This window comes from Sus scrofa, chromosome 1 (genome assembly GCF_054392235.1).
Source record: "Sus scrofa isolate SSC_HxYL_T2T_F1_AM1 chromosome 1, Sscrofa_HxYL_maternal_Yorkshire_Landrace_v2.0, whole genome shotgun sequence".
Taxonomy (NCBI): domain Eukaryota; kingdom Metazoa; phylum Chordata; class Mammalia; order Artiodactyla; family Suidae; genus Sus; species Sus scrofa.
Window position 1 is genome coordinate 107,853,522 of NC_139383.1, and position 20,348 is coordinate 107,873,869.

Below are 20,348 nucleotides of genomic sequence, written 5' to 3' on the forward strand. Positions count from 1 at the left end.
ACCAGACACAAAAGGACAAATAGTGTATGAATCCACTCGTACGAGGTCCCTGGAACAGGAACAGTCAAATGCAGAGACAGAAAGTGGAATGGTGGTTGCCAGGAGCTGGGTAGGAGGGGGGACTGGGCAATTGGTGTCCGATGTTTGAGTGCCAATTTGGGAAGGTGAAAAAGTTCTGGAGAGGGATGGTGGTGATGGCTGCACAGCATGGGATGGACCGAATGCCACTGGACCATACATTTAAAAATGGCTAGAATGGGGTAACTTCTCCGTGGCTCAGGAGGTTCAGAACCTGGTGTTGTTACTGCAGCAGCTTGGGTTGCTGCTGTGGCATGGGTTCGATCCCTGGCCCAGGAACTTCCACATGCAGCGGGGCTTGGCCAAAAAAAAAAAAAAAAAAAGTGGCTAGAATGGTAAATGTATGTATATTTTACAACAAAAAATAAAAGGCCCTGCCTCTCCTAATGCTCTCCTGCACAGTCTGCCTTCCAGGGGATTCCACAGAGGGCAGGCAAGGCTAAAGCCCCCCACTCCAAAATGTATAAAAATGTTGGTATGCATATGCATTTTTCTGGGGAAAGACTCCTCAGCTGTCACTCATTCTTGGAAAAGTTTGCCAAGCCAGAACCTTGAAGAACTACAATCTTTTTCCTCACCAAGGGGAGAGGACATTAGCTACCCACCGCCTCAGCAACTGGCGGTGGGGGGGGGGGCAGTGTCTCATTCCCACACGCCTTCAAATCCACGAGCCAAAGATCACAGGTCACAGGATGTCGGTACCACCAGGGTCATGGAGACCACATCCAGCCACTTACTTTGCAGGTGAAAAAACTGAGGCGCAGCAAGCTGGTGGCTGTGCCCCCACCCTCAGCCCAGGAAATCAGGCCGGCCCCAGGGAACTGAATCCTGGAGGGCACTTTTCCTCCAGTTATAATTCTCTTCCAGTCCCCTTCCTGGGGCAACTGAGGCGGGAGGAGGGGTGGGGTTGGGGGTAGAGGAGGGATAGGGGGTGGTGCACCTTCTGAATCTTTGCAAGCCCCCTACTCCAAGCCTCTTTCCCAGGAAATACCCCCCAGCAGGGCTTTAACTGTGACCTGTCTTTTTTTAGACAGGTGCTATGTACCCAGATCCCAGGAAGAACTCAACCCTTGCTTTTCCCTCTGGGTTACTGATTAATGAGAGGGAGGGGCTGTGCTGGCGGAGAGGCTGCCCTGGGGCTGGCAAGGTCCCCAGGCGCTCTCTGAGCCTGAGAAGCTCCCTTGGCCTTAGCGGCAGAGGAGACCTGCCAACTTCAGCAGGTGACCGCCAGGTGGGAAAGCGTGATGGAGACAGGACCGCCAAGTGGAAAATGCAGAAAGGTGAGTTTACCACCAGCACAGTCCTATCTTGGCATTGTCTTTTTGTGTTCCTGTTGAACGACCACCCCAAATTAAAAAGTAAAACTGCAATAAATACAGAAATGAAGAGAGCCGGCAGTAGTCCCCGGCCTAGCCTGGTGATCTGAGCACACTCATGTCTGAAAGACAGAAATCCCCCATTCTGCAAGATGAATCTGGAGTTGAAATCAGTTCCCTTACTGCCCTGGATCAAACCCCAGGCCACAACAGCTCTCCTGACTCCACTGAGGAGCAAGGAGATTAATGCAATTAGTGAACTCCCAAGAACAGAGCCATCAGTGGCTCCGGTAGGCCACTGGTTGGCCTCAGTGGAACAGCCAGGGGCAGGATGAGCGTGCAAATGAACCCCCTTGGGAACTGAGATTAGATTACCTCGAGTAAACCCACCCACAGGCAGGCCAGGGCCTCGCACACCAGCTGGGACCTCATAGGTGGACCTGACCATTAGATTTTCAATCAAAAAGCAGGTGTCGCATCCCCAGATGGTCTTCATGAGAATCAAACTCACAGGAGTTAGGAAAGTCAAACTCCTGGGCTTTAAAAGCATCCACCTCCCTGTGGCTATAAAGACATAAATACTATCATTCCAGCAGTCCCACCCCCATGCCCATCCCCTCGCCAGGGGGCCCCATGGCTGCTCAGCTGGGGTCACCTCCTCTGATGGGCTGAGCTTCCAGGTACTACCAGGGTCTGGATTATAACCCTACCTCCTGCTGTTAGGGTTGTTATCTCACAATCAACAAGTTGGGAGAAGGGGGGTGGGGGCAGAGAAAGAACCAGAGCACAGACCTCTGTTTATGCACCAGCTTTGCTTTACTCAACTGTCAAGAGACCACACAACCAAAGCAGAGGGGAAAGCCGATGACACAGGAGTTGCCACACGTGCTCAGACAATCACCCCGGGGGCCCATCCCTGCACCCCTGCCCATTGTCTTACAACACATCACGCCCTGGCTGGGTTTCTAGGGCCTGAGAAGCTGCCCCCTGCCCAACTCCAGACCAAGCCAAATCCTGTTCCAGGACTCTCCACCCAACTGACCCAACAGCACCTTCGGACAAACCATGACATCTGCGCAGAGTCCAAGAACAATGCCCTTTCTGACTGGCAGTGCCTGGTGCATAGTAGGTGCTCAGTAAATGATTGCTGAACGATTGGACTACAGGGGCATGCTGGCTTCTCTCAAAGCAGTTGCCTCCCCGCTACACCAACTTCACACCTGGCAGAGGGGTGGTACCCGTGAACCCACCCCAGGAGGGGAGCCTGCCTTCCAGACAGGGATCAGCCAGAAAGGGCTAGGCCGGGTCCCAGGCTCCCCGTGGAGGCAGGAAGAGAGTCCCTGTCCTGAGCTACTTCCCAGCCAGCTGCGGCTGATCCCGAGAGGTGTTTCCAGGCCAGGCGCCGGCCAGGCAACCTCTGTGGGCTCACCACCTGCCCACAGCATTCTGCCCTGGCGTCCTGCTCTGTTTGGACAAGTTACCCTCACCGAGTGTTCCACAATGCTTTTATACACCCCAGGGCTCTTGTTGTGTTATGAAAACAAAACAAAGCACACTAAGGAAAAAAAGCTGGGGGAAGGGTGGAATGGGGTGCAAGCAAGCCACACACACACACACACACACACACACACACACACACACACACACAACCCCTCTTTCTTTCTGGTCTCCATCCTAAAGATGTCAGCCTGGGTCGGGGCACTGTCCCATGCCTCATGTCAGGAGAATAATGACATTGTCAAAGAGGGGTCTTAGAGACCCAGAGATGAATAAACTGTTTTCACACCCAGAACAATACCATCTTCTCCACACCACTGCGGGGGTGCACAACCCTCTTTTGGGGGGAAGCTTCTAGGTGACTAGAGACTGTGTTACCTACCCCCATCCCCCAGGGCAAAGCACAGGTCCCAGGCACAGTTGTACCAGGGGAACTGTCTTCTGTTACCTCTTCAATTTGCATCAGCGGTCGAGCAACAGTCAGGAAGTTAAGGGGCTGGGACAAAATGAGGCTCAGTGCTTGACGATAAAGGCAGCCCCGGCCTGACAAATGCCGGCACCTTGGTTAGGGGAAGGTCATGCTGGGGTGAAAAGGCTAAAGACATCGATAGGTAAAGTCCTACCTATCCTCTCCCCTCCCCCCCCAAAATGTTGTGTTTTTAAAGTCCTACCTATCCTCTCCCCTCCCCCCAAAAAATGTTGTGTTTTTTGTTGGTTTTTTTTTTTTTTTTTTTGCAAGTCAAAGCTGAGCTAATGACACTGGGTGGGGCTCAGTGTCGAAGACTGTGCAGCCAAACCAAAATTCAGTTCCAGCCAAGAGCTGCTTGGCCTCACCATGTGGGGAAGGAAGCTGAAAAAGTCATGAAAGATTCTTTAGTAAACCGGGAAATAAGGCTGCAGTTAACATTTCAACTGAAGGTGACCCTTCTGGTAAAATATTTTTTTAAATAATAAAAATAACATAACGTTCTCAAACAGCCTCTTTCTTAAAGAAAATGGCCTAAAAGTTCTCGTGGGAGTGGAAGGAAAGAAGGGGAAAAAAAACCCAAACCAAACCAAATCGGGCTGGCCTCCTCTCGGCCACTACCTTTCACGAACAACTTTTTTCTGGACTTCTTCTCATAAAAGGAATGATGTAATTTCCTGACTTGTCCCAATATTTCCCGTGCACTTACAAGGTGAAAGTTATCACCCTGTTTTAAACAAATGTCCACCACCATTCCATAGAAAGTTCCTTTTTCCATCTAGTGCCCCATCCCGGTCACAACATCTCCCCATCCTAGAATTAAAAACCCTATCATTTTCTATACATTTAATGGGTTGGCTTTAATAAAAAGCCTCGTTCTCTCTATAGTAGATACTGAATCTACAGTCGCAGCTTCCCAGGAGAGTGGACTAGGGGTGCAGATCCCCAAGGGAAGAAGGGGCCGGGGGTGGGGGGCGGCCAAGCATTCCCTAATGAGCCGATGTGTTTGGGTAGCGCTGCTGCCACCAAGGGAATGTTGCTTTCTTGGTGTGTTAGCCACTAAATTGAGAACTGTGTCTCAGCAGTTAATAATATCTTCCCGCTGAAAATAGCCCAGAGAGGAAGCCTGTCTGTGACAGTAGGCACGCGGCCAGGCGCTGGGCTAGCCATTCAGTACTGCGCGAGAAAGATGGTACGGCCAGTGATGACCTCCCAGCGGCCACACTGTACAGTATCCTTTCACAGGGTTCCTGCAAAGGGAGGGCACCCGGGCGGAGTCACCAACCTTCTCTGTGGCCCTATAACCCCAGCGAAGATGTTCCGTGGACCACAGGCTCGGGCAGCAGGACCAGAGGAGGGGTGGGCTCGCCCCGCAGGGGATCAGGAGGACCCCCAGGCTTTGGGAGATGGCCCTGGCATGGATGGTTACCCATCCCAGGGCTGCCCAGTGGAGAAGAGCATCTGGGGCAGAGAGGGAACCAGGGCGCTCACTTTCCCTGCAGAAAGGTCAGCTTCGGGAAACCAGCCACAGGGAACTTTCCCATCTCTCCTTTCTTTTCTTTTTTTTGTCTTTTTAGGGGCACACCGGCGGTATATGGAAGTTCCCAGGAGAGAAGTCAAATAGGAGCTACAGCTGTCAGTCTACACCACAGACATAGCAATGCCAGATAGGAGCCGTGTCTGCAACCTACACCTACACAGCTCAGGGCAACTCCAGATCCTTAACCCACTGAGCGAGGCCAGGGATGGAACTCGCGTCCTCATGGATCCTAGTCGGGTTCATTACTGCTGAGCCACAGTGGGAACTCCCCATCTCTCTCTCCTTTCTGCAACCAGCATGGAAAAGGAGAGGTTGAACACTCATGGAGACAGGCCCGTGAACTTGGCCCCTCCATAGGAGACCTCGGAGATGCTGTGGCAGCAAGTAGATCCCAGGCGCCTAACAGAAATCTCTGCCCATTTTTACTCTCCGGAGTCGATGTTTTTTATTGATTATCTAAAGATCGGCATGGATTTAAAAGCTATCACTCATTACTTTTTTAAAGTTGTGGCAAAACATGCAATGTACCATTAGTGACACTGAGAGAGTTGGCAGAGCTGAGCAACCATCACCACTACCTGGGTTCCAGAACATTTTTATCACCCCAAAAGGAAACCCTGTCCCACAGGTCCCTTTTACAAGGTCATTCTCTAACTACAGCAAAGCCTATGAGCAGAAGGGGCAGAGCTGATGCACCCTGTCTAGTTTCTTCAGTGGAGCAAAAGTCCTGAGAAGAGGCTCAACAAGCAAGATCCTCAAATCTTCAAATGCTATGGGAGCACAGACAGAATAATGGAAAACCTAACAGCCACCAAAGATATTCCCCACAGGAACACAAACTCCTCTACCCCCTACACCAGAGCCCCCCAACTTGTCTGCACCTTGCAATCATCTGGGGAGCCTCCCAAAATACTGATGCTGGGATCCTGCCAATAGACCATGATCTGGAAGATCCTGATCAGGCAAGTCTGGGGACCACTGCCCTATGCCTTTCTTTTTCTCCCACCAGGTTAAGGCACCCGCTTTGAAGTGTCCTGGTGATCACAGCACTGTTGGAGCAGTATCACAGGACAGCAACAGTGGCAATGAAGAAGCAAAGGGAGCCAAACTTGATCAAGAACCGTTTGGCACGTCCTCCTTCGATTTCACTGGCCCCCTGGCTCTGAGCTTGCCATAGAGGTCCCATGGGTGCAGAAGGAATCTGCTAAGAAAAAGCCTACCTAGGGAGGGGCTGTTAGTGCCCAAGGTTGTGGCCAAAAGCTACACCTGGCCCTCACCTGGCCCCCTCCCCCTTGGCCTCAGTGTTCTGCCTCAGTGACAGGGTGCATGAGGCAGCAGCCTGTCTAGTCTGGCCGGCAGAACAGCCCGAATTTGCTCCAGAGGCTTTAAAGGCTGTCAGTCTGTATTTAACCCCTGCCTGACTGCTCCATTCTTTCCAGGACAAAAGGGGTTTTAACAGTGAAGCCCTTCTCCAGGGTTGAGTGCATGACCTTAAGCATTCTAGAAGCGGCAGCCAACAGCCTGAGCTGCTGTCCGTGACTGGTCGTCACCAGGGAGTGGATGTGCACCAGGTGAGCTGGCCTGGCCCGAGTCATCAGGCTGGCATTTAGGGACATATGGCTGGGTCCCTAGAGATCTAGACTGTCACTCCTCAGAGTGGCCTGGAAGGAAGGGGAGTGGGTAAGTAGGGGGCTGGTCTGTCTGACTCCCCATGCTCTTGGCCACCTGGATGACCTCAACCCACCACCAACAACCCCAGTGGCATCAGACCCCAGAGAAACCACATGCTGCTTGTTCCCAGGCACGGGAAGGAGACATGAAAAACACAGCAATAGGCACCCAGGCCCGAATTCCCAGTTCGCCGTCACCATCTCAGCCAGACAACAACTGCGGCTGAGAAGCTTTCCTTAAAAACACGGTGGAACACTCTTTCCTAGGCTACTTGGTTCGAGCCCAAGTTGACCGTGGACTAAGCCAGAACTGTATTTTCAGATTATATAGGTGTTTTTGAAAACTATCCTCCAAGGCTCTCATAGATGCCAGTGAGGAATCAAAGAAGAGGAAAGAACCGTTCCCGGAATGGCGGTTGACCTAAGGCTGCTCCCAACACCCAGAACTAGAAGCTATACATGGATCTGAGGCCTGAGCAAAGGAGCTGGCCTCTCTTGGGTCAGTGGGCCGGTGTCTCTCCGATAAAGGTGACTTTGCACAGTCAAGAGACAGGGTTCCTTCAACCCCTACTCCCAGACACATCAGTACCACCGCCTCCCTCCTCCCTCCCTGAAATCCACAGTGGAAACTCTTTTGAAATTTAAATGACTAAAAATGATTGCTGGCCTCCAATCCTGCCCTAACCCTCCCGTGTGTCTGAGGCTCAACCAGCTCCAGACACCAATATATAAAGGAGGCTGGAGGAAGGGGCTGCCAGGGAAAAACCTAGAACCCACAAGTGAGGTGGTGTTTCTTCAGCATTCCCACGCCTCCCAAACCAGGAGGGCAGACAAGCTAAAGAAACCCCCCACCCCACCCCTGGAAACTCCAGATGGAGGCTGCAAAGATGACAGCTTCGAACACATGCTTTTAATTACCAGTGATACAGTGAAAGCTCTGGGAGCAAATCCTTTCCATTTCCACCAGTAAGCTGAACCCAGAAGCTTCCCATCTACGTCAGACCTCTCCGAGGTGGGTATCCTGGGCCAGGATCCACGCCAGCAACAAGGGCCTGTTCTACCCACCTTTCAAAAAGCACCATAGCCAGATCCCGAGTCAGAACCGACCCACCATCACGCCCGGGCCCCAAAGCACAAACCCCCCCGCAACGGAGAAGCTATCCCTGATCCCAAGTAGGAGGGACTCAGGCCTACCCCAGAGCCTGCCTGTGGGCATCTGCCTGCTCATGTGTCTGTGCACGAGATCGTCTATCTGTACGTCTGCAGCACGCATACACGCGCATGCACACACAACCATGCACCGAGCAATCCATCTGTCTCGGAGAGCAGGCTGTCAGAAATGAAAGTACGATCTCCTGGAACGGAGTCACAGCCTTCTAAAAATGTGCCGTTTTCCCAGACTGAGGAAACTTGCAGGGGTGGGGTATGTTGCGCTTCAAGTCCCCAAGGCCTGGGCCTGTCGTCTCACCGGCCAGACCCGCGCTGCAAGGCTGGAATTCCAACAGCGGCCAGCGGGCCCGCTCCCAGCGCTGCTGCCCGCCCAGCCCCTTCCTCGCAGGAAAGGGAAGGGCCAGCCTTGGAGTCACCCCGCATCTCGGGAGGGGCGTGCCTTGAAGCACACCCCCACCCCCACCTCCGCAAGGCACCACATTTTCACATTCGCTGTTTTTGCTTTCCCTTCTTCCCCTGCCAAGAGAATCAAGCCCTGGCTCCCGCTGCCGACCTTCCTCCCACCCTAAACTGAGCCCCATTCATGAAGCCCGCTCTCAGCCAGGGCAGGACAGGAAGGAAAACAGCACACAGGGCCTGTGAAAGGGACACTCAGAGAGGTGATTTCAAGTGGGAGGTGGGGAGGGGTAGAGCCTGGTGGGCGCTTTCCCCACACCCCACCTAGATGCTCCCCCACCCCCACTGCCCCAGCCCCAGCTAAGCCTTCCCCTGCCGCCCAGAGGAGCCGCCACCTCAGCCACCACAGCCCCCCACCGGCCTCATTGGGGCAAGGAGGACACACCCAGGCCACCGCGTCCCCCCCCCCCCCCCCCCCGTGGAAAGATCAACTGCTTGGAAAGGAGGTGGTGTGGGCTTTCTCCATATGCAAAACCCTCTGCCCCTGGCCCAGGGCCTCGACCAGCATCTTTTTTGGGGGGCGGGGCATTCTTGCTGCAGAGGGTGGGGTCCTGGGTTTTCTCAGTGCCCAGTCAGCTCCCCTCCAGATACCCCCAAACCACTGGCACCATTCCAAGGAACAGTTTCTTCAATTTCCCCCCACGGCCCATTATTAATAAACTGCTCCAACTCTGAACGGAAAGAAGAAAGAGCTCAAACTTTGAAGCCCTGGGAATTAGTAAATCAAGAGCTAAAATTCAAAACAAATGCTCTTTCATGTGCAGTGTCTCCCTCCCCTACCCCCCCCCCCGCCCCGTTTTTTTTCTTTTTCTTTGCAGTTTTGTTAAACCACGTGATCCCTTCAGAGACCAGCAGCACGCCTTCCTAGCAGCTCTTCATTCATTGAAAGGGCTGCAGAAACGGTGGGGGTGGGCGGAGGGGTTAATAACTGCTTTACCCCCAGTGTCTTTTTCTAGGACTGGAAAAGCTCTCAGAAGCCCACCCATCTGAGAAGGGGCTGTGCCAGGTCACACTGCTTAGCTCCCGGACTGAGCAAGGAGGCTGGTGGCTCAGGCTGGTGCCGTCACTTCCTCCAGCAGAGGAGACAGACAAGATGTTATCAGTAAGACAAACCTTCTGAAAAGCCCCCTTTCAAAAGCTACCACTTCCCTTGCTTATTTCATGTGGTTCAGAGGGGCTGGGACGCCTCCCTGCACATTCAGGATTTAAAAAATAAAACCATCTAACAACATCCTGAGTGTGTATTTTGCCCAGACCCTGTCCTTGGCCTTCCTTCTTTCCGGAACTCTCTCAGCCTTAGAAAGCAAAAAAGACAGCAGCTCACAAGCCCCTGCCCCTGGGTGAGCCTCTCTCCTCCACCCACCGTGGTCCACTCCCATCCTCACACCCTGAGCCCCCTGCCCTCTCCAGGTCCCTCTTTTTCCTCCTGCTCAGCTATCATTAGGAGCTGAGGAAACAATACCCTCTGTCTCAGATAACAGCTAGAGTATATACTGCCCTGAAATCAAAACAAACAAGAGGCTCCCTAAAGACACTGTCAGCAAGCTCAATTCCTGGACAGGTTACTGGCTAGGGGTGAACCAAGCCTGAGAGACACCTGCCCAGAGAGAGGTCACCTCACAAAAGAGGGGGCACCAGGGTCCCCCTAAAGACCATTTTATAACATGCAACTATGATCCTACACCAATGTCCCAAAGACAAATGCCCAGAATTTTGCAGGATTTCCTTTCTTTTTTTTTTTTTCCCCTCCGGGTTACCTTCCCTCCTGCCCTAGCTAGTTCTTAGAAAATCCAGCAATTGCAGACTGGGGTGGGAAAAACAGGGGGAAACAAGGCATCTCTAGAACAAAATGGAAATGTCTCCCACTTACATTGCTAATGAGTTTCTCCAAGTTCATCTCTCTCTTCTCCGGTCCCTCAAGGACCATGACACTTTAGCTACCCAGTGCCCCTCACCCAATTCCATAACCTTCCAGCCCCAGCATCCCAGGCCCTTGCTCACACCCCATGGGCCCTGAGGAAAGCCTCCTCTGCTGGGTAATGACTGTCTGCAGCATCCCTGCTCTGGCGCTCCCATCCCCTGACACGCAATGCAGACTCCTGCAGGAAGTGGACTGGGGACTAGGACTTGCAGAGAAGCACCGGGGACACCTAAACCCCCATTCTACACTTGGGGCCTGTCTTCAATAAGTTCCCCAAAGGTGGATCCATGCCCTCTAAGGCATCCAATACACAGAGGCCAAGAGCCAAAAAGAGCTTATACTCGTGAACTAACGATACCAAAGTCAGCCAATGGAAGCCCCTCCAGCCAGAGTTGCTTAGCAATTGATAACCACAAAACATGGCCCCCCCACCCAGTAACCCCCCATCTCCCCCATTTCCACATCTGCGCAGGGCGCAGGTCCAGACTGCAGAGCTGAAGGCCACCAGAGTCACCAGGATGCATCCAGTTTAAATGCACAAAAGAGGGAGAATTAATTCCAGACCAGCTGGGGTGGCAGAAGGCCACCTCCATGCCTCCAGTCTCCAGTCATTTCAGGAGGTCTCAGACTTGCCAGGAAAATAACAGAAAAAGCATCTCACCTGAAAGCCCCCCAGGGGCCAGATAATTCGTTCCCCCTGTTTCAGCGGAGGAAGGCACAGCATCTGGACAGTCTGCTGTGAATTTGCAAAGGAGAGAGAGAGAGAAATACACAAATAAATAAATAAGTAAATAAAAACACCGAGATTAATTTTTAAGCACATTCTCAACAGCATGAAAGAGAAACCACACATTCCAAACGGCTGACTCCCAGCCATGATGCTGATTATTAATGGGCTGCTCAGGCTTCGCTACCCATCATAAGACAGACCACAGCACCTTGTCACCCGTCTGGGCTCCAGGCAGCCAGTTAATCATTAGTCAAGTCAGACTCGATCACAGACTGGCTGGAATTCCTCTTTTTATTGCAAGTCCCCCATTGAGGAAACCAGGTAGTTCCCAAGGTCACAGGAGGCCCAGGGTCGCCTTCCTCAACTGTGGCTATGGTCTCCCTGCCATCTTTCCCAGAGCAAGATCAAGGGCCTGGCCTCTTTGCTGGAATCGAGTGGCCTCCCTGTCGCTCCCACAGACAAGGGTCATGCTCTCATCCTTTTTAAAGATGGACTTCCCAATTCCTCAGGACTTTCTCAATCTCCCCCAGCAACCCCAGACCTGCAGGCTCCCAGCCCTCAGTGCCTATAAAATCTTTCTGGCACGCAGCACTTGGAGCTTCCTTCCTTCTGTCTCTACTGATCTTTTTACCTTCAGATCCTGTCTGCCTGAACTAGACTGTAACCTTCTCTTCAACATCTTTGTCACCCTCAGGTGCTCAGCACAGTGACCTAAACGTTAATGAGGATAATGACAATTCCAGCTGAGAAATAGACTCCACTACCCACCTCTAAGCAATTAAAACAAAAAATAATGCCCACGAACCACAGCTAATTAGTCCTGCGAAAACAAAAATACACACAGGACCCCATAAGCACATCAGGCACCCACGGCCAAAGCCAAACTTACTGAACTCCATAGAGAAAGGCTGACTCAGGAAAGGAGCTTCCCAGCTCTGATGCAAAAACATCTGGTGGGATGGTACCAATTCCAGTCCCCCCTACTCCAGGCCACACGATGTCCCTGGGGTGTGCATTACCTGTTGCCCACTGGAACTTGCTTGGCCAAGTTGGCAAATAGAAAGCCAAGCGAAAGAGCACCCCAGCACCCCAGGGTAGCATATACACAGCTAACCATGATGCTCTACAGGGAGCCAGAGGCTATCTCCATTCCCTGGAGGGGCAGGAAGGGATGAGGGGGTCTGGGGGCTGGGCCTGTCCCCCAACCCCAGCTCTGAAATTCTCTCTCTAATCCTTCTCCTGCGTTCTCTCTCTCAGGCTAGACCAACTTTTCAGGAATTCTCCTAAACAGGGGAGGGGATGGCAGCAGATAGCCAGGGAGAGAGAAAAGGCTGCCTGGGTAGGCTCATTTTATCAGGGTAAAGTATAACTCTGAACAGGAATATACAGTTTTACAGGATACACTGAATCAAACGGAAAACAATGGGGACAGGCAGGAAACAGAGCTGCTGGTTCAAGAGCGTATACCCTGCGCTTTCCTAAGCTACTGTGATGGCCTTAGCCCTGTAGGAGAGATAGGCTTCTACTAACCCACACCCCTTCCAAAGGGATGACACCCCCCACGTTTAAACATGATGACTTATCCACTCTCCACCCCCCCCACCCCTGCTGGCTGAATTCCAGGGGCAAGGTGCGTTTCAAAGGCAGAGCTGGGCCCACATTCGGGGTGTCAGCCTGTCTCAGATCAAAGGTAAGCCAGCTCCACACTGGCAACCACAAGCGTTTCTATGAACTGGTGCTCTGCCCTTTGATCTCCGGAGGGATTTACAAACATTAATTAGGCCTCCCTACCACCCCTGTGAGGCAGCCAGGTATACCTGTTAGACAGGCACCCAGGGAAACTGAGGCGTCACTGAATAGCCTAAGGGGCCACCCAGTGAGCTAAGCCAAACCCAAGAAAGGGTTCAGAGCCCACCTTGAACTGCTCCCTCTTCGGGGCAGGGAGGACCGTCACTCTTCCCTACAGTAGTGGAGCTGAAAGAGCCTTCAGCATCCAGACTGGCCTCAAGCTCCTGCCAGGCTAGCCAAGGTCAAGGAGGCCACGCCTCTGTCTCTCACCCACAGAAAAGCTCCCCACAGATAGCTCTGTAAAGGCAGGGTCTCAGTTTCTGCTGGGCCACCTGGATCCCAGAGCCCAGGGTAGCATATACACAGCAGCTCTCCACCACTGCTCCACGCTAGCAAGCACCCACTAAGGACTGGGTTCTATGGCAGACAGACTCATTCCCCTCCCCCAAGGGCAAGAGAGCCCTTGAAGAGGCAAGCCTGGGGGCAGCCAAGGAATGAGCTGCTGCGACCGGGTACCAGGTGACAAGAGCTGGGGACCCCACTTCTCTCATTCAGAGGATGGTTTCCAGGGAGCCCGGAGAGTCTTATCAACTCAGTTCTGAGCTTCCCAGGTACTGTCTGGGAACTTGTCTCAGCCCCAATCCACCACCCTGGTTACAGAAGGACAATCAGTGAACTGGAAGCATCGATGCATTTTAAGCAGACATATCCTCAGGCCTGCAGAATGCCTGAATGAATGAACCAATAAATGAGTTAATAATGAGTGAATCACCTAACCTAACTCTGATCATCTGGGTTTAAAAAGGGGCCTAGAAAAGTTAAGAGTGACCAGAGTTAAGAGGTAAATGCAAGGCTAGGTCCCAGACTGCTCAACTTGAACTTTGGAGGCTCCATCTGCCAAATGGGTACAGGTCACCTGGATCTCCCAGCCTAAGCAAATAGTGTTCCCAGCAATACCCCACACTCCAAACCAATCTTCAAACTTTTCTGACCATTAGATACAGGACACGGGAAGCAGAGCCCACAGAGCAATCTCCCCCCAGTATCCTCACTCCATGAGCTAAGATCTCATTCTCACAGCCTGCTCTGACTCCTGATGTGATAGGGTGGGGGCAGGGGTCCTCACTTCTGAAAGCCTCAAGTCACAGCCACCCTGCTCCTACATTCAGTCACGTCTAACACTCCTTCCCAGAAGATCCTGCTGGCTTCATACCACCTAGCGCCCAGGTCTCCCAGGCTGCAGTGGAATGGCTTGAATCACAGCAAAATGGAGTTCCCAGACCCAGTCCTCCCCCAAAGGCTGCAGCGGTGCCAGGCCCCAGACCCTTCCCGCCACCTCTGCCCAAGCTGGAGACGTCACAGAAGAAATCCCTTGGTTGTGCAACTGCTTAAGATTTTTACTTATTTATTTATTTTTTTATTTTAGGGCCGCACCTGCAGCATATGGAGATTCCCAGGCTAGGGGCCAAATTGGAGCTGTGGCTGCTGGCCTACACCACAGCCACAGCAACGCCAGATCCAAGCCACATCTGTGACCTACACCACAGCTCATGGCAACGCAGGATCCTTAACCCACTGAGCAAGGCCAGGGATCGAACCTGCGTCCTTATGGATGCTAGTCAGATTCGTTTCCGCTGCACCACGATGGAACTCCCAACTGCTTAAGATTTTTATAGTTGTCCACTGTAAATCTCATGGCTGATTCTCACCTAGTAACCCAAGTTCAAAAATTCAACCTAAGGCTCAGAATGTAAGCGGCTGACCTGAATTGCCCACATATAAGGTGAGAATAAAAACCAGGGGCAGCACCCCATCCCTGGCCACAGCAGCCAGCAAAACCAGCCCCAGGCCTGGCTGCCCTCCAAAGTGTCAGAAGAGTCCCACCGCCAGGGCTTTGCCTGTTAGCACCTTCAAGTCCTCTACACAAGGGTGATTTTTTTCATCCTATTTTTGTTTTGGGCTTTCTGTTTGGGGTTTTTGTTTTTGTTTCTTTGCTTGGGGGAGGAGGGGTTGGTTTTGTTTTACACCTAAAAGTTTTTGGGTGAGTAACCAGCTGTCTGAGTTTCCGATTGGCAGGTGAATCACTTCCTATTGGCTGATCTGAAGAACTTTTTTCTCCCCCTTGGAAATGGCACATTCCTGTCTTTGTGGCTTCTCTGTTTACACACATTTTGCTACCTAATGTCAACACTTGCTAATGAATAAATATATCACTCCACTACTGAATATGAGGTCCTGGCCCCAGAGGGCGACTGCTTGAATCCAGTGAACAGCTCTGCCCCTCTATGTCTGCAGGAAACCCAAGAGAATGTGGTCCTTCTTTCTGCAGGTTTTAGGAAGTTTCTTGGATCATTTCCCCCTAGTGGTCTTTACCCCTGAGGCCAAGGGGACCAGCCTCTCTTTCTCTCTCTCTTTTAAGGAAAACCTCCAACACTGAGGCCCACGACAGGAAAAACAACAATGGGACAGAGATGGCCCCTTGGAGAACGAAAGTTCATAAAAGAATTCTTGAGTCTTGATGCCAAAAACCCAGTCAAGTTAGATTATTTGAGAAAACAGAGCTTGGTCATTTCAGCTAACGTTTGTTACAAACACAGAGCTGGTTATCTCCTCATTAATGACCATTTATCTAGTGTTTTGTAAATCGAAAGCAAAATATCACATGCTTTGCAGGCCACTTATTAGACAAGCACCAGGCAAGCAGCAACGCCTTGCACGACTGGAGGCAGCGTGGAGTCGGGGAGGGCTGGCTGCAGAACCCCGGCTTTGGTTACACCGTTCATTAAAGTATTTAATTTACGACAACGCCCCAGCAAAACTTTTAATTAGTGGAGGGAAAGGCCCAACAGCCAAAACTTATGAGGCGGATGGACTTGTAGAATTCCAAGAGCGAAAAGGGGCCCAACCCTTCACTCTTCCTTCTCCCAGAAACTTGGCAAAATAAATGTCACAAGCATTGCATTTTTCAGGCACCAGTACAGACCAAAGTTACAATCCATACTTTCAAACAAATGGACCTCTCGCTGTAAGATAGGGCTCTAAGATACAGGGGACCATCCAGTGGTCACCCCTGAGTCCCAGCTTTGAGGACCCCCCGCCTCCCCTGGCACTGTGAGCCCCTGCACTGCCAGTCAGAGGTTGAATGCAGACAACCGCAACGGGGCTGGTGCCAGTCTCAAGTGCGGCTTCTGCCCTGGCCCCAAGCCATCTGGTGACAAAGCAACAGGCAGGCAGAACTATGCTAAAAACTTTCAGAGCCCCCACCAAGAATTCTGAGAAAACCAGGAAGGGAAGGGCCTGTCGTCTTTACGTCTTAAAGGTTCAAATTCGCTTACCCCAAAGACCTCTCTGTACCTTTTTAAACTGTCTTCCCTCCCACCAAGCTATCCATTCTTCCCACTGATACTTCTGGCACTCATAACGTCTCCAAAGTTTCCCATCAACCTGTCCTCTTTGGCTCCCAAGACACTTCTGCAAGGATCAAATTCCACGTGTTTAAAAGCTGAGCCAACTTGGGTTGTGGAGTGCAAATACATGAAAAAAGGAACAAAATGTAATGCATATCTAGGAAACATCTTTGAAAAAAAAAAAAAGAAAAACACATACATGCATAATATTGTATCTATACACACACATATTATCTCCAGGTTCAGTCACAACAAAAACAGAAAAAAATCCACCAAACTTCCCACAGAGGAAACCTATAACCACCTTGGGGCAAGCCCAGGGTCTCCCCAAGCCGCTGCCTAGACATAAAAAATCCGAGTTCTAGAGACTCCATTTCTAACCTAAGATAGGAAGGATATATTTAAAACCCTCTACTCACCAGTTGGTTTGAGAAAATCCATCGGGTATCTGGAGTAAGGAGGAGGGGGAGACTCTGGAATTAAAAAAGAAAGAGAAAATAAAGGCCGAGCCATGAGAAAGAGAGATAGAAACTTATGATAACAGAGGCATTCTTTTAGCCCAACTGTTTGTCTTAGCTGTGGGGGTTGGAGGCAGGGCCGCGAGGCGGTGATTGCCTTGATATTTAGCTGTCAGATAAACAAAAGAGGCCGCCTGGCGCCAGCCTCGGCGCTCCGCTCCTCCACGTCTGCGGCCGCCGCCGCCGCGCTCGGCCGGCCCGGCTGGAAACCACCGGCTCTACCGGGGCCGGGCACTTCACAGTTCACAGGGCGGGGGGCGACCAAGCCCCCGCTCGGTCCCAGAACTTCAGATCCGACTCCCGCCGCCGCCCCCCCACCCTGACTCGTCCCCCAGGGGTGCAAATTCACCTTGGCCACCGCAGCTCCTCTCCACACCGCGCGGGGGAACTCGGGGCTCCCCTCTCCCAGCCCACCCGCGAGGTTTACCCCAAGTCCGCTGGTGAACTTGGATTTGTGAACGCCCCGGGTGCACCCCCGCCCCACACAAATATGCAGAGAAAAGGAAAGCAATGCAGGAGGCTGGGGTCTCAGCTGAGAAGCCCAGGCCCCAGAGCTGTTAAGGGGCCGTGTCGTCAGGGAGGGCTGGGGCCCGACCCTTCTGCAGTCAGGAACTGTGCTTTCCTGTGCAGGAAGAAAGGAAAAAGCAGAGGGCACCCAACTTCTCCTGACTGCTTGTCCTCTTCCACCCTGGGCTGGCAGAGTTGAGAGCAGATATCCAGCGCCGCCGCCCATCAAACTCTCTTCGCCCCAAAACACAAAGCTACTCCGGACAGGGCACTTTCCCAGCCACTTGTGCCCGACAGGACTCTCCTTATTTACTAAAGGAGCAGGCAGAGACGTTCCAGTCTTTACAACTGCTTCTCCCAGCCTTCCTTGGCGGGCTTGGACCGAATCCAACTCGGCCACACACCTCAACGCCTTTCCGGGTGCAGGGGAGGCGTGACCCCCCCTCCTCCCCCCCACACACTTCTCTCTGCACCCCTTGGTTGATCCGGAAATGAGAAATCTATCTAATTTTTAACCCCCGGTCTGTAGAGTGTGTGCATGAGCAGTGCCCAAAACCCCGCTAGGGGAAACAGAGGAGGAGAAAAAAACTGTAAGGGAACCCCCAGGGAATGCCTTTCCAGGTTCCCCCCAGTCCCTTCTCTACCTTTGTCCCTCTAGTCTTCTCCCAGGAGGGGATGTACTCTCCCCTCTGGCGAGACAGCTGCACAAACACACAGCCGAAGGGGGCTTTTCTTTCACTACTTGAGCGCCAAGGGGAGAGGTGGGTGGGCGCAGAACAACTTCTTACCTAGTTCGCAGAGTCGGCTAAGGTGATGGGGGTTGCAGCACACCAGCTCGGGGTTGATCTTCCCGTAAGATTCACAGCAACACAGCCTCTTGACTTCCGAGGAATGCCTGAGATCCGGCCACCTGAACACTTTGCACAGCAGGAGGGGGAGCGAGTAGGACGAGGGCGGCTGCGCGGGCTGTGAGCCGGCAGGCGCCCCCAGGCCCAGCCTGCAGTCCAGGCGGCCGGGCAGCAAGAGGCACGCCGTGCGCGTACCGCCGCGGGACTCCACGGCCTGGAGCAGCAGCTCCAGCTGCCGTTCCTTCAGTTTCTTAAGCACCGAGTGCGTGAGCGCCTTCAGATCCGCCTCGGCGCCCCCGGCCACGCCGGCGCCCGCGGCTGGGGGGTGGGGATGGTGGTGACCTTTGGCACCTCGCACCGCCTTGCCCAGGCAGCAGCCAGCCCTGCCTGCGCCGCCGCCACCGGCCCCATGTGCCCGGCCGTCCGTCGCCCCTTCTCCCCGCAGCTCGCCTCCTCCACCGCCTCCCCACGCGCCCTCCTCCTCGTCCTCGCCGCCGGGCGCACGGCTCCTCCAGAGACGCCGGACGAGCGCAGATCGTTTGGTCCTGAACATGCGGGGCGAGGAGGCGAGGAGAAAAGTCGTTTGCCGGCTAAGGAGCGAACATGACCTCCGCACACCATGAAGAAGTCGGGCGCCGAGTTGGGGCAGCAGGCGCAGGCGACAGCAGCAGCAGCAGGGGCCCGGGCAGGAGCGGCGGCGGCCCGAGGGGCGCTCCGTGGCATGCGCCAGTCTCCCGGAGGCCGGGGGGCGCGCGGGGGCCCGGAGGCGCCCGCCGGGGCTCGGGGGCCTGCGCTCCGGCTGCCCCACCCCGCGCGGCCCGAGCCGCGCGCTGCTCTCGGGCCCCGGCGCACCCCGGAGGAACGCGGCCGCCGCTTCCCTGGGGGCGGCGAAGCCTACCCCGGTCGGCGCCTCCCCAAAAAGAGGCCCCCCCGCAGCGGCTCCCGAGTGTCGGGCTCGCCAGCCTTGGCTTCCTACATGGAAGATCCGCGGGGGCAAAAAAAGAAAGGCGTTCGGCTGGGCTGCCGGAGGGAGGAAAAAGCCTCTTTCCCCCTTCCTAAGCAACTTAATTTGGGGGTGGGGAGAAGGAGGCAATTAAAAAAAAAAAAAAAAAGGCAGGCACGCGATTTATTTTTTTCTTCTATATCCTTAGTAACCGGATCTCCTTGAATTCCGTGCACACGAAGACTCGGGGGAGGGGGCCGAGTGGACTTCACCCCGCAGGAGATGTTTGGCGAAATAAGGAGGTTCTCTCAAAATCTAAGAACCAAATACGCAAAGCCCAAAATGAAAACCACCACCTCCTCGCACCCCGGAGGTCTGGGGGCGTCTGGCTGGAGCTGGGGTTTAAAAAAAGAAAATGTTTACAAAGTAGAACAAGACGTCTGAGGGGTGGAAAAAAGGTATCCACGAGTTACATTCCCCTTTTTCCTTGCAGAGCCCCACTGGTCTTCCTCTCCTTTTCTTCGGGGGAAAAAAAAAAAAAGCCGTGTATTTTTTTAATCCACAGAAAGCTTTGGCTAGGCTGTTTCAATCCTTCGCATCTGGGTGATTTGGAGGAGTCTCTGGTCTTTCCTCCTGAGCTCCCGGGGGCCCTAGTCCTCGGCGGGGACTTCCTCGGGGCTGGCGGGGGCGCAGGGGCAGAAGATGCTGCGGCGGCGGCTGCGCCCCGCGGGGCTGACAGCGCGGGGGAGGGCGGCGCGGCGGCCGCGGCGGGCCCCTGGCGGGTCGCGCGCTCTCGCCCTCCGCTCGCTAGCGCGGGGGCCGCCGGTGTCCCCTCCCCTGGGAGCCGGGGCTCCCCTTATGGGCTGCTCGCCCCGACAAGGCTGCGTCGGCTGGAGGCCCCGGTGTCCCTCACGCCGCCTTCTCCTCCGAGACTCTCCTCGTCGCGCCCGGGAGCCTCCTTGTCCCCCGTCCGCCCTCTCCTGGCGCTCGAGTCCTTCTGCCGCCGCCGGGGGCTCGCCGCGCCGCACCAGGGACTCCTGGGCCAGGCGCTCGGCAGCTCGGCGCCGGCGGGCTGGCTCTGTCTCGGGCAGCTCTCTCCCGCGCGGCGAGCGGACAGAGCACGGCGCCCGGCTGGCTCGCCTGGCGCGGTTCGGGGACAGGATCCTCCGTGCGCCGAGCAGGCGAGCGAGTGTGCCCTGGGCTCGCCGCCTCCCGCAAGGCCTCCCGCCCCCGCCCCCTTCCCTCCCCCTTCCTCCCCTTCCCTCCCCCGCCCCCAGCCGCTGCCGCCGCCGCCTCCCCCCCACCCCCCCGCGGGCCCTCTGCTCTGCTGGTTCCACTGCGCAGTGGCGCGCCCGGCTCCGGCCTCGTCACGTGGCCGTCTAGACACCCTGTCGCTTTAAAAAAAAAAAAAAAAAAAAGCGATTGTGTTTCGCAAACAACAGATCGGGTTTCTAAAAGCTATTTCTCCCCCCGTTTCCCCCCCCCGCCACCCC

At 54.1% G+C, this 20,348-nt stretch overlaps 1 protein-coding gene across 3 annotated transcripts in view; it reads right to left on the bottom strand.

The window, feature by feature from the left end:
• The window catches only part of SMAD7 (SMAD family member 7), a 31,134-nt gene extending 11,063 nt beyond the window's left edge, over positions 1 to 20,071 (bottom strand). Inside the window, exons 1-3 of one of the 3 annotated variants that reach the window (XM_005659454.4) lie at positions 17,853 to 20,071; positions 16,459 to 16,512; positions 10,776 to 10,850 (exon numbers count right to left, since the gene is read on the bottom strand). In XM_005659454.4, coding sequence (XP_005659511.1) covers positions 10,776 to 10,850; positions 16,459 to 16,512; positions 17,853 to 18,465 — 742 coding nt within the window. In that variant the 5' untranslated portion in view covers positions 18,466 to 20,071. The remainder of the gene's footprint in view (positions 1 to 10,775; positions 10,851 to 16,458; positions 16,513 to 17,852) is intronic. The other 2 variants (NM_001244175.1, XM_013992844.3) reach the window with 2 other exon arrangements.
• Positions 20,072 to 20,348: the final 277 nt, after the last annotated feature.